At 44.0% G+C, this 13696-nt stretch overlaps 1 protein-coding gene across 1 annotated transcript in view; it reads right to left on the bottom strand.

Annotated features, from left to right (window-relative positions):
- Positions 1-549: 549 nt before the first annotated feature.
- The window catches only part of ITIH2 (inter-alpha-trypsin inhibitor heavy chain 2), a 35830-nt gene continuing 22683 nt past the window's right edge, over positions 550-13696 (bottom strand). The window contains exons 16-21 of the mRNA XM_077897276.1: positions 10126-10263; positions 5326-5439; positions 4720-4918; positions 3988-4160; positions 2529-2640; positions 550-856 (exon numbers count right to left, since the gene is read on the bottom strand). Of these exons, the coding sequence (XP_077753402.1) occupies positions 709-856; positions 2529-2640; positions 3988-4160; positions 4720-4918; positions 5326-5439; positions 10126-10263 (884 nt within the window). The 3' untranslated portion in view covers positions 550-708. The remainder of the gene's footprint in view (positions 857-2528; positions 2641-3987; positions 4161-4719; positions 4919-5325; positions 5440-10125; positions 10264-13696) is intronic.

Raw genomic sequence — 13696 nt, forward strand, 5'->3', positions numbered from 1 at the left:
ACAAAAGCATTGGCTTTCCCTGGGTCTCCTGAGCCATCAGGCAGCCCAGCCTGCAGGTTGGACGCTACCAGCCTATATAACAATGTGAACAATTTGTTGTAATAACTCTTTCTCTTCCTGTATGTATACATTTCTGTTTCTCTGGAGCACCCTGACTTACATAGGCTTTCATAGACGAAAAAGGAAAGCCAAGGCTCTGGAAGGAATCTTGGCTAACCATATTGGGCCATCCCAGGTACCGTGGCGAGTCTCTCCCAAGAACTGGTGACAGGGCCTTGGTATTTACAGCCACAGAACAATTAAGATCAAGTAACCTCCACGTTCTTACTCAATATTTGCCAAATAACCTTCTCCAAAAGGAACATCCCATGTACCTGACAGCATAAGAATGTACTCAGCCTACCTGACCCTTGAGAATAATGAGATCGTCACAGTAAATGCCAAATTTCAGGCTGTGTCCGGATGCCAGTCTGACTCACCAAAGCAGCTTTCCATTGCATGACCTTGATCAGCACATCTCAACATCGGAAAACTCAACAAAATCCTAGATCTTTGCAAAGTATTTATTTTCTTCAGATGTAATTAACAGGTTTTATAAAACCACCACGACGTCCGGTTAGTTTTTTAATTATCTGGACTGAAGAATGACTGCAAGAGTGGCAGGGAAAAGCCGTACATACAACAGATAATTTCCAAAGCTATCAATCTTTAAGGCCTTTTGAGAAAGCTATAAAGCTGAGGCACAAAGTAATCCTTGTAATGTCCATCGATGAAACCCTTCCCACTGTTGTGCACAAACCAACAGGAGACGTCTGTTCCAAACACTCGATCTGTTCGGTAGTCTTTCTGCAGACCTCTGCAAGGGAAATGGTGTGTATGGTTAGAGCACAGACCGAGGCTTGGCCAGCCTGCATGTCTGGAAAGGAGACATATCCCCACCCCCACCACCGCCTTGCGGTTCGTTGCAACTTTCTTGCACCCTTTCTGCTTGCCCCCACCCATCTCTACTCCCCAAGCTGTACTGAACATCATTCTCTGGGGCTTGGTGTTGGAAGAGCAGAGATCAGCAGTGTATCCTTAGATCATTCAAATAACCCTTTGGAGATGTACCGATACAGATTTTTCCAGCAAGGTGAAGAGTGCAAATTAACTTTTACGCGGAACAAAGGTGGGAACCAAATGCCGACGTGCTGTGGGCCTACTGCACGTGTCACCTGCAGGACGAATCTGAGATGCCTCTCACCTTCCCTGGGCAGGTGAGTGTCCTATCTAAGGGCGATGCCACCTCTTTCTGAGAAATTCATGCCTTTCACATAAAGGACAAATAAGCTAATGAATTCAAAAGGCATAGGGTGTATTGTCACTCACGATCTTTCAAGTATTTTGCATCACAAGGTGCTTGCAGTCCCTGAACTTGAAGCCCATCATTTACCTTTGTCATTGGAGGATAGCTGATGTGCGTTTACAAATCTCAGATAACTACTATGATTAACTGTGCTCACCATTTCCTCCTCAAATATGCTCACTGATGCCCATTGGTAACTCACTGGTCTCCAGTCAGCCGGAGCCAGGTGACTGGTGTCCTCACTAAGAGTTCATCATTTTACTTCCCGAATCTATTTGTGGTGGTACGTCGGACTTAATTAGCACCGCAATTTCATTGCATACTTATGTGGAAGCCAATGACATCCGTGAGCAAAGAAAGTCATTTCTTATAGAGCTAAGTGGATTGCTTTGTGAAAACTCTTAAAATGAAAAAAAAAAAAAATCCAGAAAAAAACTCTGCTTTAAAATGCTATCAGCACAGGGGAGACTGCTGTAGAGGATTAGGAGAAACTGAAAAGACCCATAAGAATGTTACACTCAGAATGCTTTGCAATCTGCAATTCTCACTTCAGAATGAAGCACGCGGATAGGGCTTGTGTGAGAAAAGCTACACAGAAATGCATTCTTTAGATTCATACTCAGGAAGAAGACTCCATCCAGTCTTACTTAAACATATACGTTCATTCTCTAGCTCTATGGTTCATGGGTATTTTTTTTTTTAATATTTATTTTACTATTTATTTTGAGAAAGGTGGGCAGGGGGAAAGCAAATCTCAAGCAGCCTCCAAGCTAGCTGAGCACAGAGCCTGACTCAGGGCTCGATCTCAGGACCCTGGGATCATGACCCGAGCTGAAACTAAGAGTTGGACGACGCTCAACCGACGGAGCCACCAGGCGCCCTGGTTCACAGGTGTTTTTACAATTTCCTCCTTCGATCAGCTTTCTCAGTAATCTAGCTTATGACCAGGGCTCTTGCAAATAAGGACTAGCTAGACAAGTAGGTGCCGTCAAATGCCAAGAGCAGTGAAGCTGGCCTGCCTGCAGCGTCCTTATGCAACCGTAGTGGATGTGTCCCTTCCTGATGAGCTGTTCCGTCTGACACAGGGAACACTTCCAAGAGCTTTCCTTGCTTCTGTGTCACTGGGTGAGTTTAATCCCGGTAGGAGCACTCTCCGTTACTGTTGTACGCATCCACGGCCTACCTGGTGACAATCAACGTATGTCCCTTCACTTCCATGCTCGCCTCGGGCTTCTCGGGGTCCTTTCCGGGTCGTTCATTGAAGATACGGATCTTTGGCTCATGCATGAACTGGCCTAGCGAAACAAAGTGCAGACGCCGATTTACGCGGAACCCAAGAGTAAATAACTAATACAGCCTCATCATCATTTGACCCCGGCTTCATTTTGGTCCTCCAGAATTTCTGGGGTAGAAAGACATATTAAGAGAAGGACAGAGCAATGGGAGGGATGGGTCCTTCCCAAGAGTGATGCTGGGCCGCTAGCCCCACATTCATCTGACATACAAGGCTGACCTACTGGATGAGAAGTAGACAAGAACGCCCCGGTGCTGGGGGTGGGGAGGTACAGGTGAGCACCTGCCACATAGTTTAAATCACAGAGACAAGTTTGTGATGTCACATGCTTAAACTGGAACCATTCCTTAGAAAGTAGGGAAAGGGGACCTAGACGCCCTGCTTGTTATCATAGACTTCCCAAACCAGTTTACCTGTTCAGTTAGAAAAAAAATCTCCAGCATAAAACTGAAAGTGTATCCTGTGGCTCTAAGTTGCCCAGAGTGTGAGGATAAAATCCTGGTTCTGGGAAAACCTCACCTGCAACAGCCAACAGTCTTGGCTAGAGCATCCCTGAGTCACCCTGCATGTCTATGCTGGGCTGTACGAATCATGTTTGCTATCCTTTGTGTATTAGGATTTTTTAAAAAGATTTTATTTATTTATTCATGAGAGACACACAGAGAAGCAGAGACATAGGGAGAGGAAAATGCAGGCTTCCTGCAGGGAGGCTGAAGTGGGGACTTGATCCAAGGACCCCAGGATCAGGCCCTGAGCCAAAGGCAGATGCTCAACCACTGAGCCACTCAGGTGTCCCCATGTATTATGATCTGATATCAAAAACCCTGACCAGCTAGGGAGAGACTGCCCCTTCCAGAGCTAGCTGATTCTGAAAGACAGCAGAGGACTCAGACCGGAACAAGCCAGACCTCTTCTAGCTGGCCTGCGTGACCTGGAAGCCATTCCAGGGCCGGGAGCCAGGTGAGCAGAGGCCACCCTAGAGCCCCAAGCCTGCCGAGATGTTGCAGGCTAGCCAACCTGGAACCACCTCACCCTACCTTGTCCTACAGAAACCACAGAGGCTCTGGCCTAAACCTGTTGCTTTGAGTTCCAAACTAGAGCCTGCCCTCCCTCCGAGGCCTTGCATCACAGGCCTTGTTTCTAGGGGAACCTGAGTGACAGTAAACATTTCTGGCCCCAACGGCATTGGCCCAGGTGTGGCCTAGTCACTGGTGTAAATCAAGAGCCAGGCACAGAGCGTGGCCCCAACCTGTCCTTTGAGCCCCAGTCACTTGCCCAAGTTCTACCCTCCAAAGTTGCTCGAGACCGAGCGGCCCCCCACTTGCCAGGTGGTCGCGAAACACTGTACCTATGAGTCCGTGGGCTTTAGGTGAAAACTTGTTTGTGGGGGGAACGTAGATCCCCAAAAAGTCTACATTGACTGGATGCTTCTTCCAAACGCGATGGAGTAAAACAGAGAAGGACATGTCTTTATCCAGGGTGATGGTCACAGTTTGCTCTTTCTTCACAGAGACGAGCACCCTGGTGTGAAAACCAACATGGAGTCAGCGTTTCCAGAACACACTGTTTAGGAAGCCATTCCTCCCCCCATGAACACGGGCTCGCCATCCCGTCCTGGGTGGTCCCACTAGTGCACGAAGCCCTCTCTCTACAACATTTTTGCCACAGAATGCTGTTTTCACTCCCAGCTCTGGAATTCGGTCCATTTAGATGTTTGTACAAAAACAATTAACAGGTAATAACAGGAAACCATGACTCGTAAGATGCAATCCTGGTGTTCTGGGCATGCCCTGACAGGGAGTTGGCTGGGGCTTTTTGTTGGGTTCATTCACTTATCCAACGTGTATTTACTGAGCCCTTACTACATGCCAGGCCTCAGGCTGGCGCTGAGACACTCGGTGGCCAAAAGACGTGGACTCTGCAGCCAGGGACTGGGCAATAGGTCACAAAATACTTCCTGAACCTCAACTTCACATTTAAAACCACGACGGTAAGTTCTACGTTTTTATCAGAGATTTCTGGATTTATTCACGCAGTCTTGCATGGAGGACAGGCCCGAATCCGATGGGATTGTACTTGCCTGTGATTAATGATGTGAGCTGTGTCAGACCAGGACAGGACGGACGTCCGGGAGCCCCGGCTCAGGGTGATGGTCTCAGTGCTGATTTCTACTTTCACATCTTCACGTTGGAAATAAAATCCCAGTTTTCCAAAATAGGTGCGGAGTTTTTCATTCTTGGGTTTCTTGGCACCAATGAGCTCTCCATTGACCAAAATCCCTGTGGAAGAAAACATGCTTTTTTTCTCTCTCTCTCTGTGCACCATGTTTTTGTACATTTGGGCACCATAACTCAAATTTATAAAACTGGACAATAGGGGAAAATTATTGTCTTTTTTTGCTTCAGGACTTACATTTTTTCCTATGCCATGCTCACTTTGTGTCATTTAAAGTATGTCTCATCATACTTTAAATGAATTATATCACAATAAGATCTGCTAGTTCATACTCAGTTTCTTAGCTATTCTAATTCCCTTAGGAATATATTTATAATTCATTCTCACTAACTGTCAGGGTTTGAAAATTCCAGGACTCCTATTAAGGTGGGAAGGAAAGAAATCCCAGGTACGACAGTGAAAGATGGCAGTGATAAATTGCCTATTTCAAATATAGTATCTTTTTATTTACCTGATTCTGGATCAGAAACAAGGTTGAGAATTTTTCCAGGTTCTGAGTCAATATTGAAACAAATATTCTTTTCATTTTTTGGCAGGTAAATGATGAAGTGTGGGTCATTTTCAACTGGAAAACATACAGAGAAAGTGAAATCAAACAAAATCATAAGAAGGAAGGTGACATGGAGCAAGCACTTTATTCCTGAACATCTTTAATTTAAATAATTACAATGCTTCTACTAGATGCCAGGTTCTCTTCTAGCGCTTCGGGGCCTAATGGTCCGCCCCCATTGTCCCTTCCTCGTGAAGCTTCTGTTAAGAGTTTTAAGTTATTTTACAAATATAGGGTATACTTATTCTGCAGCTATCACATATGATCTAGGCTAGAGATAAAAAAATGAATAAATAAGACAATAAGAAAAGCACACATACACACTATGTATATACACATATATACGTGTATACAGCGAGTATTGTATATAGATAGATAAAAATATGTACGTTTTGAGTAGCTACAGACAATACATAAAAATAAAGGTGACATAATATTATTTTTTGGCATATAGATTGATATTAATCAATTCCAAGAGCAATGAAGCATCAAGCTACACTCAACAAAGAGCTCCTTTGCTACTGGATGACCTTATTCTGGCTGATATTTCTTACTTGTTTGTTTGTTTAATCATTCAACAAAGAGTTAATGAGGAAAAAAAACCCAACTCTGTCCAAAGCACTGAATCAGGCAATGTTTGATGTACCTATACATAAGTCATGGTCTTATTTATAAGACCTTCAAGAAAGTCATAATTTAATGAAAGAGTGACCAAGATGCTCTCCTTGATCAAACTTTGCTTAGGCTCCCCCGACCTTTTCAATTAGTCTTCAGCTTTTGGACTTGCATGTCTGTCTCTGTATTTTCCAATTTTTTTAACAGATCAATTTTTTTAAGACTTTATTTGACAGAGAGAGAGAATGAGAGAGCGCACAAGCAGGTGGAGGAGCAGAGGGAGAGAGAGAAGCCGACTCCCCGTGGAGCAGGGAGCCCAATGTGGGGCTCCATCCCAGGACCCTGAGATCATGACCTGAGCTGAAGGCAGATGATTCACTGACTCAGCCACCCAGGACCCCCTGCATTGTCCAAGTTTAGCAAGAATCCTAGTAGCTTGGCTTACCTAGAATCTCCACCCTCCATATTGATCCCCTTGATATAGTGGGCTCCTCATCCCCCAATGCCCTCCAGGTGACATCTGATCACCTGACTGCCTTCTGCAAGAATCCTGTTGGATGGGTTTGGCCAGAATCCTCCTTCTTCCTGATGTTTCCTCTTAGTGATTTTCCACCCACAGCCTCCCCGCTGTTTTTGTCTATAAACTCCCACTGTGCCATGCTGTATTTGGAGCTGAGCCCAATCTTCCCCACCCAACAGCAAGGCCCTGTGATGGGGGTCCTCATGCCCATGGTGACGCCCCCCCCCCCACTCCCTTGAGTAAAGTCTTTGTGACGGTGTATGTCTAACGAATATCGTGAATAATTGGTTTCCTTAGTAGTTTTTCTTTTGTAGAGATAGACCCGACCACTGAGGTCAAAGAATAAAATAAATGACACAATAATGGCCCAAGGGCAATGCCCTGAGGGTAAAGATGAAGCGGTGCCCAACCCCGCCTGGCCAGCTGCGAAAGGCCTTGTAAAGGGGTTCTCACAAAGCGTCTTGAAGCTGGGAAAGGCAAGAGACACAGGAGAGACAGATTTTATTCTGAGTGCACAGAACAAGGCACAGCTTGGAGGTATAAATGTTGGTGATTTGTATGCAAAGTAGCTCAGTGTAACCAGGGGATGGGTTCTGGAAGGAATGGAGGAAAAGACTGAAAGGGGGGTCATGGAGATGGAGCATGGCGCCAAGGAATGGAGCTCTAAGTTGGGAGCTACGTGAAGTTTTTGAGAATAAATGTGACATGATTTGATTTCAGGGAAATCACTTGTCAGGGTATAAATTAAGTCTTGGAACGTGGACATGAGAAGATTGGTTAGCAGCCAGAGCAGCAGTAACCCAGGCAAGAGATAGTAGATTCAATGGGAAATGGGATGGGTGCAGGAGGGAAAAATCCAGAGACAGGTGATAGAATCCGAGCGCAGAGGCACGCTTCAGCACTTCCAGGCTTCCAGCCTCGGCCATCGAAGGCAGTGGAGAGAGGAAGGTCTGTATGGTAGGAACTGCAGTGCTTGTGTTTCCAGAATGAAACTGGAAGAGCAGGCTTCCACTCCTTGAGAGGCTGCCGTGATCTAGATAGCATCGCGAAGCCCCGTGCAAACATCAACTCAACTCCTCACCGTATCCTCGCAGAGGACAGGTGACCTGTTAGTAAGTGACAGAGCTATGACCAAAGCCAAGCTGTCCGATGACAAGCCCACTGTCCCACCCACTCCGATACGCTCATTCATTTTCAACGGTGTGTTTTGGAACACGAAATGCAAGATAAGCTAATCCAGAGCAGGAATACAATCTTGTACTTCTTTGCACCCCTCACACCACTAAACTCTTGCTATGAGGTCAATAAATACTTGGTTAATTGATTTTGTGTTGAGCTGGGCACTAGAGGGCATCATTAAAACACAGAACAAAGGTTTTCATTTCCTCCCCCCCCCTCCCAAAATCATTTTGTTAAGGTAACCTCTTCCTTTACATAAATAGAGTGTTTTGAAATTTTTTTGAAGGATATTGCTCTTATTAAAGATAATCATTGATTTTGCCATTTTAATTTTACCAAAATCCCACTAATCAGACCTGCTGGTGAGTAATCCCAAATCAGCGCTGCCATACTGATTTGATATCATTCTAGGCAGCAGAAATGATACATCAAATTAGGTGAGTCTGTGCGGCCTTACATTTAGAACAGGTTGAGGGTAGGGTAGATTGAGGACTCTGTGATGACTTCATAGGTTCCTGAGGACCGAGGGTTAACGAGTCTCTATGAGGAACCAGGAACCAACGTTATAATCACTCTGCAATTTATCACCAGCTCCATTTTACAGGTGAGCTCACTGAGACCCAGGGGGGTTCCAGAGCCTGGGTCCCCCTGTCACGTGGGCAGAGTTTGACCCCAGAATTCTCGGACTCTCAAGACCTTGTCCCTTTGACTGCATCATACGGGTGACTACATACACCCAGAGGAACCGCTGCATTCATACTGGAAAGAATATTGAAAACGAAGTTAGCTTTCTCTCTCCGTGTTTCCACAGAAGCTTTGTTTTGCAAAGCAACAGTGTGAGCGGCTCGTGCACCTGCCATAGGTGCTTTTAGAAGAATGAACAAAAGCAAGCGAATTTTGTTATTCTTACTCTTAGTATGCAGACCAAATAATTATTTTCTAACAAGGTTAAATAATGTTCTTTCAAATTTCATGTATTCCGACGCCCTGTCTCTTGCTCTGAGAGCCACTCGACAGGGTAAAGATGGCAATTTCGTCAGCACTGTAACCTTTCACACGGCTGCCCTCCCCACGCGTGCTGTGTTGTCAAGTTAGCACTGCTAACTGAAAGCTCGGGGCAGAGTCCCTCCTCAGGCCCTGTGGTCGGACGTGCTGGGGAGGGCAGTGGAGGGGCCCCTGGATGAAGCACTGCCCCTGATGGAAGAGCGAAGAAGCAAATCACTTTGGGCCCACGAATAGTCATTTTAGAGACAAGCCATCGGGGGTGTTTGGGGGAGAGATGCACTCACTCTACAAATAGATTCGATGTCCCCGCTACATTTTCTCTGTTACAATATGGTTTCAGGGAGTGGTGAGTATACAGTCTTGAGTAATCCATTCCGACAGTCAGAAATTTTCTTGCTAAAAAAAGTCTGCATTCCAGGCAGTCTAGAAAAGCTGCACATGTCCAGGGACATCGGGAGCTACTCTGCTATTGAAATTTCAAACCACCCCAATCGAGCCCCCTATCCGGACCTTCCCACAGGGAGAGGGATGTGCTGTCTCTCTGATTGTTGAAATGTACTCCTTTCTAAGAAAAAAAGAAAGGGGAGAAGTGCACAGACTTTCTACACTCGCTAGCTGATCGCCAGGCAGCCGTCACCTCTGTGGGGAAAGGTGGCAAATGCCAGATTTGGAAGGAGAGAAAAACAATAGGAAACAACATTAAAGTCATTTTTTATGGCAAAATGTATGGCTTCTGATCCTTAATAATAGCCTTTATGTATCATCTCTAATGTGCTAGCCCTTTCAGATGGCTTCACACGGTGTCAACAACCTGGCTGCGTAAGTGTAGTTATGCCTACTTGCAATGTACAGCAACATGAAGTAACTTAGTAAGTTCACACGCAATCTCCGAAGAGAATGTTCTTTGCATTGATACCCCATTGGCCCACCCAGCATGAGAAAGAGCATCCCTTCCATTCCAGAGGGTTCACATCATACAGGTGGAGATGGAGTGGTATGGACCCAGTTGTACCCCCAAAATTCATACATAGGAGCCCTAACCACCAACAGGATGATGTTTGGAGGTGGGGTCCCCAGGATGGGATTGGTGCCCCGATGAGAAGAGACACGGAGAGCTGACCTAGCTGGCACGATGGTCTTGGACTTCCCTACCTCTAGAATAGTGACAAATAAACGTCTGTTGTTTAGACCGCCCAGCTAGGGGCTCTGGGTGTGGCGGCCCAAGCTGATGAACACATGCAACTGTCTTCTTTCACTGGAGGTCAACCATGCCCATAAAAGTCATCTGGTTTACCAGGACCTCTCGAATGTATGTATATGCTCCACAGGATTGTGATCCAATTGGGAGCCAGGACCTGAAAGCAGTGGTAAAGGTCTCTTACCTCTCATCACATGTGGGGGAGGTGTGGCCTCCAGCACTTGAGCTCCCAGCACTGGCATTGGGATCCTGGGTGTTGGGGAAGGGTTGACCCAAGATGGGACTGAATTCGAAGCAACTTTGTTGCCATAATACAGGGCACCTGTGTGGAAAAACCTGTCTCTGTTAGTTTCCAAGCTTACTTTTCCAGAGAGATTTCTTACAACTTCAAGAATCTGTTTTATGCAGACCTTGTGTTCTCAGCTAAGGTTTTCTCTCATTAATTTTGTTCCAGAATTTTCTCTCTTCCAGCTCCTTCTGTCTTTATGGGTCTGCCATAGGGTTCTCTGAAGAGTTTGGGACTGGGGCTGTGGGAATTGCCCCACAGAGGCTGGAGAAGGTTGTCCACAGCAGCCCCTGGAGAAGTCCTGGATTATAGTCAGTCTCTGCCTGGATCTGCTCCTATTTCCTCACCAAACAACTATCTAAATAACTGAGTTTCTCAACCAAGTAGTTTCCCCTTCTGGTTACAAAAAGTTCATTTTAGGGGTGTCTGGGTGGCTCAGTTGGTTAAGCATCTGCCTTTGGCTCAGGTCATGATCTCAATGTCTTGGGATCGAGCCCCACACTGGGCTCCTTGATCAATGAGGAGTCTGCTTCTCCCTTTCCCTCTGCCTCTGCTCCCCCCACTTGTTCTCTCTCTCTCTCTCTCTTTTGTTTTTATTCAAATAAATAAATAAAACCTAAAAAAAAAAAAAAGAAAGGAAACAAAGTCCATTTCACTTTCCGATATACAGTCTTCTTGTCGTTGAGAAAACAAATGGCAGTTCACCTAGGCATCTTAAAATCACTTATAAATGCCAGTTTATCTAGGGTGAGTTTCTCCTGAGATAAATTTAGCTGTGGCACCCAGGCTATTACAACCAGCACCCAGAGGTAAGAGTTCCTTGAACCCTGGATCACTGCAGTAAAGCTGGCGTGTCACTTGCACAAAATGATAATGTGTAAAGTGTTCCCTCCAGGGTATGCAGGCCATTGTCAGCACTGTGTTTCAGCAGGACAGTCCCTAAGAAAGCGAGGGCAGAAAGAAGGTGATGAGCTACATCTTTTAAACTTGGTACATGGGCCCCTGGGCACACCTTATGACTTTCCACAGGACACAGAAATCATGGGTGGCTTTTATGACAATTTTGAGGTTCTCGGCTTCCACATACACTTCCTAAGAAAACTCTTTATCCTAGTTTAGAAGTGAAAGGCTTGCTCTCTCACCAAAAGATACAAATGCAATGAAACACCGGGACACCTGCACCCCGATGTTTATAGCAGCAATGGCCACGATAGCCAAACTGTGGAAGGAGCCTCGGTGTCCAACGAAAGATGAATGGATAAAGAAGATGTGGTTTATGTATACAATGGAATATTCCTCAGCTATTAGAAATGACAAATACCCACCATTTGCTTCAACGTGGATGGAACTGGAGGGTATTATGCTGAGTGAAGTAAGTCAGTCGGAGAAGGACAAACATTATATGTTCTCATTCATTTGGGGAATATAAATAATAGTGAAAGGGAATATAAGGGAAGGGAGAAGAAATGTGTTGGAAATATCAGAAAGAAAGGGAGACAGAACGTAAAGACTGCTAACTCTGGGAAACGAACTAGGGCTGGTAGAAGGGGAGGAGGGCGGGGGGTGGGAGTGAATGGGTGACGGGCACTGGGGGTTATTCTGTATGTTAGTAAATTGAACACCAATAAAAAATAAATTTAAAAAAATTTAAAAAAATCCTCTGGGGAAAATTGGTGTAGTGCCGAAAAATGCAATGACTCCAATCCATTGCCAGGAAAACAGATTGGTTTGCAAATCAGACAATTTCCAGTTCTTTGCTTTAAGCAGAATTGAAGTAGGTCGTGAGCTGTCATGCGTTAGATCATTAAAAATAATTTTTGAATACTACGTCCTATGTGAGTTTGCATATAACTTTGAAGACATTATAAGTGAGTGACAATTGCTGTAACCAAATTCATTCCATTCTTATCTACTTATCTGTGTCAACAAGATTTATCAAGACTTAGGCTTAAAAAAGATTATTTTTTTAAGACTTATTTTTAAGTAATCTCTACACCCAGTTTGGGGCTCGAACTCACAACTCCAAGACCAAGAGTCGCATGTTCCATTGACTGAGCCAGGGGGTGCCCCTAAAATTTTTTCTTTAGCATTGACACTGAATCTGATCTCTTTCAATCTATTAATAAATAGCATTCACCCATAGATACTCGAAAAAAACACTGTCACATTTTTTCTCATTAAAACATGATTTCTAATAAAATTTTATTTATGGATATTGAATGTATAATAGTTGTACACTATTTTGACCAATTATCTACTTGTGGTAGTTTTTTGTTGTTGTTGTTGTTAAAGATTTTATTTATTTTATTTATTTTATTTATTTGAGAGAGAGAGAGAGCACAAGAAGAGGAGAGGCAGAAGGAGAGGGAGAAGCAGATGTCCTGCTGAGCAGGGAACCTGATGTGGGGCTCGATCCCAGGACCCTGAGATCATGACCTGAGTTGCAGGCAGAAGCTTCACTAATGAAGCCACCCAGGTGCCCTACTTGTAGTAGTTTTAATAAAACTCTAGAAAAAAATATAATAAAATTTAATAAATAATAAATTTAATAAAATTAAATAACAATAATTATATATCATTTGTATATTATATATTTATATATTATAATAATATAATACTTTTATAAATAAATTTAATAAAATTTATTATTTTTATTTATTATTTTATTTATTATAAATAAATTTAATAAAAATCTAAAAAAATTTTTTTTGAACACTCAGAATCTAATGGCCACAAGAAATTGAAAAAAATTTAAATTCGTATACATTTTTCTTGCAGAAGGGCAGGATGATCAATAAAAGACTTTCCTGGGTAGCAGTGTATTTATTACATTGAGACATGATTCTGCCAGAAATGGAAATACCAGTTCAACTAGAAAAGAAAACACTATAAAATTTCCAGCAAGTAAAACAGAATTTGTTCATGTATTTTTTAATGGATGATGGAGAGTACCAAGTTTGATATCCCATGTCCTTGGGTACACTTAAAAACAGTGATGTAACGGTTTTATTTTAAAGTTCAAAAAAAATAAAATAATAAAAATAAAAGTTCAGTGTCAGGGCGCCTGGGTGGCTCAGTGTTTGAGCATCTGCCTTTGGCTCCGGGCGTGACCCCGGGGTCCCGGGATCGAGTTCCCCATCAGCCTCCCTGCAGGGAGCCTGCTTCTCCCCCTGCCTGTGTCTCAGCCTCTCTCTCGGTGTTTCTCATGAGTAAATAAATAAAATCTTTAACAACAACAAAAAAAGTCAATGTTTACACTATGCCTCAAATTACATTCATCGCAACTACTGAAGCATGGTGCAAAATGGTTCAATGTTGACTTAAGCATGTGTGTAGGGGTCCACAGGTCCTCAAAATTCCTCTGGGAGCTAAGTGAGCGAAAATGTTCTAAGACCACAGCAATGGACTCTCTCAAAGTAAATCGACAGGAAGAGCTCGGACCCCCAGGGACACAGGGCTGGGAGCACAA

Source organism: Canis aureus, chromosome 5 (genome assembly GCF_053574225.1).
Source record: "Canis aureus isolate CA01 chromosome 5, VMU_Caureus_v.1.0, whole genome shotgun sequence".
Lineage (NCBI taxonomy): Eukaryota > Metazoa > Chordata > Mammalia > Carnivora > Canidae > Canis > Canis aureus.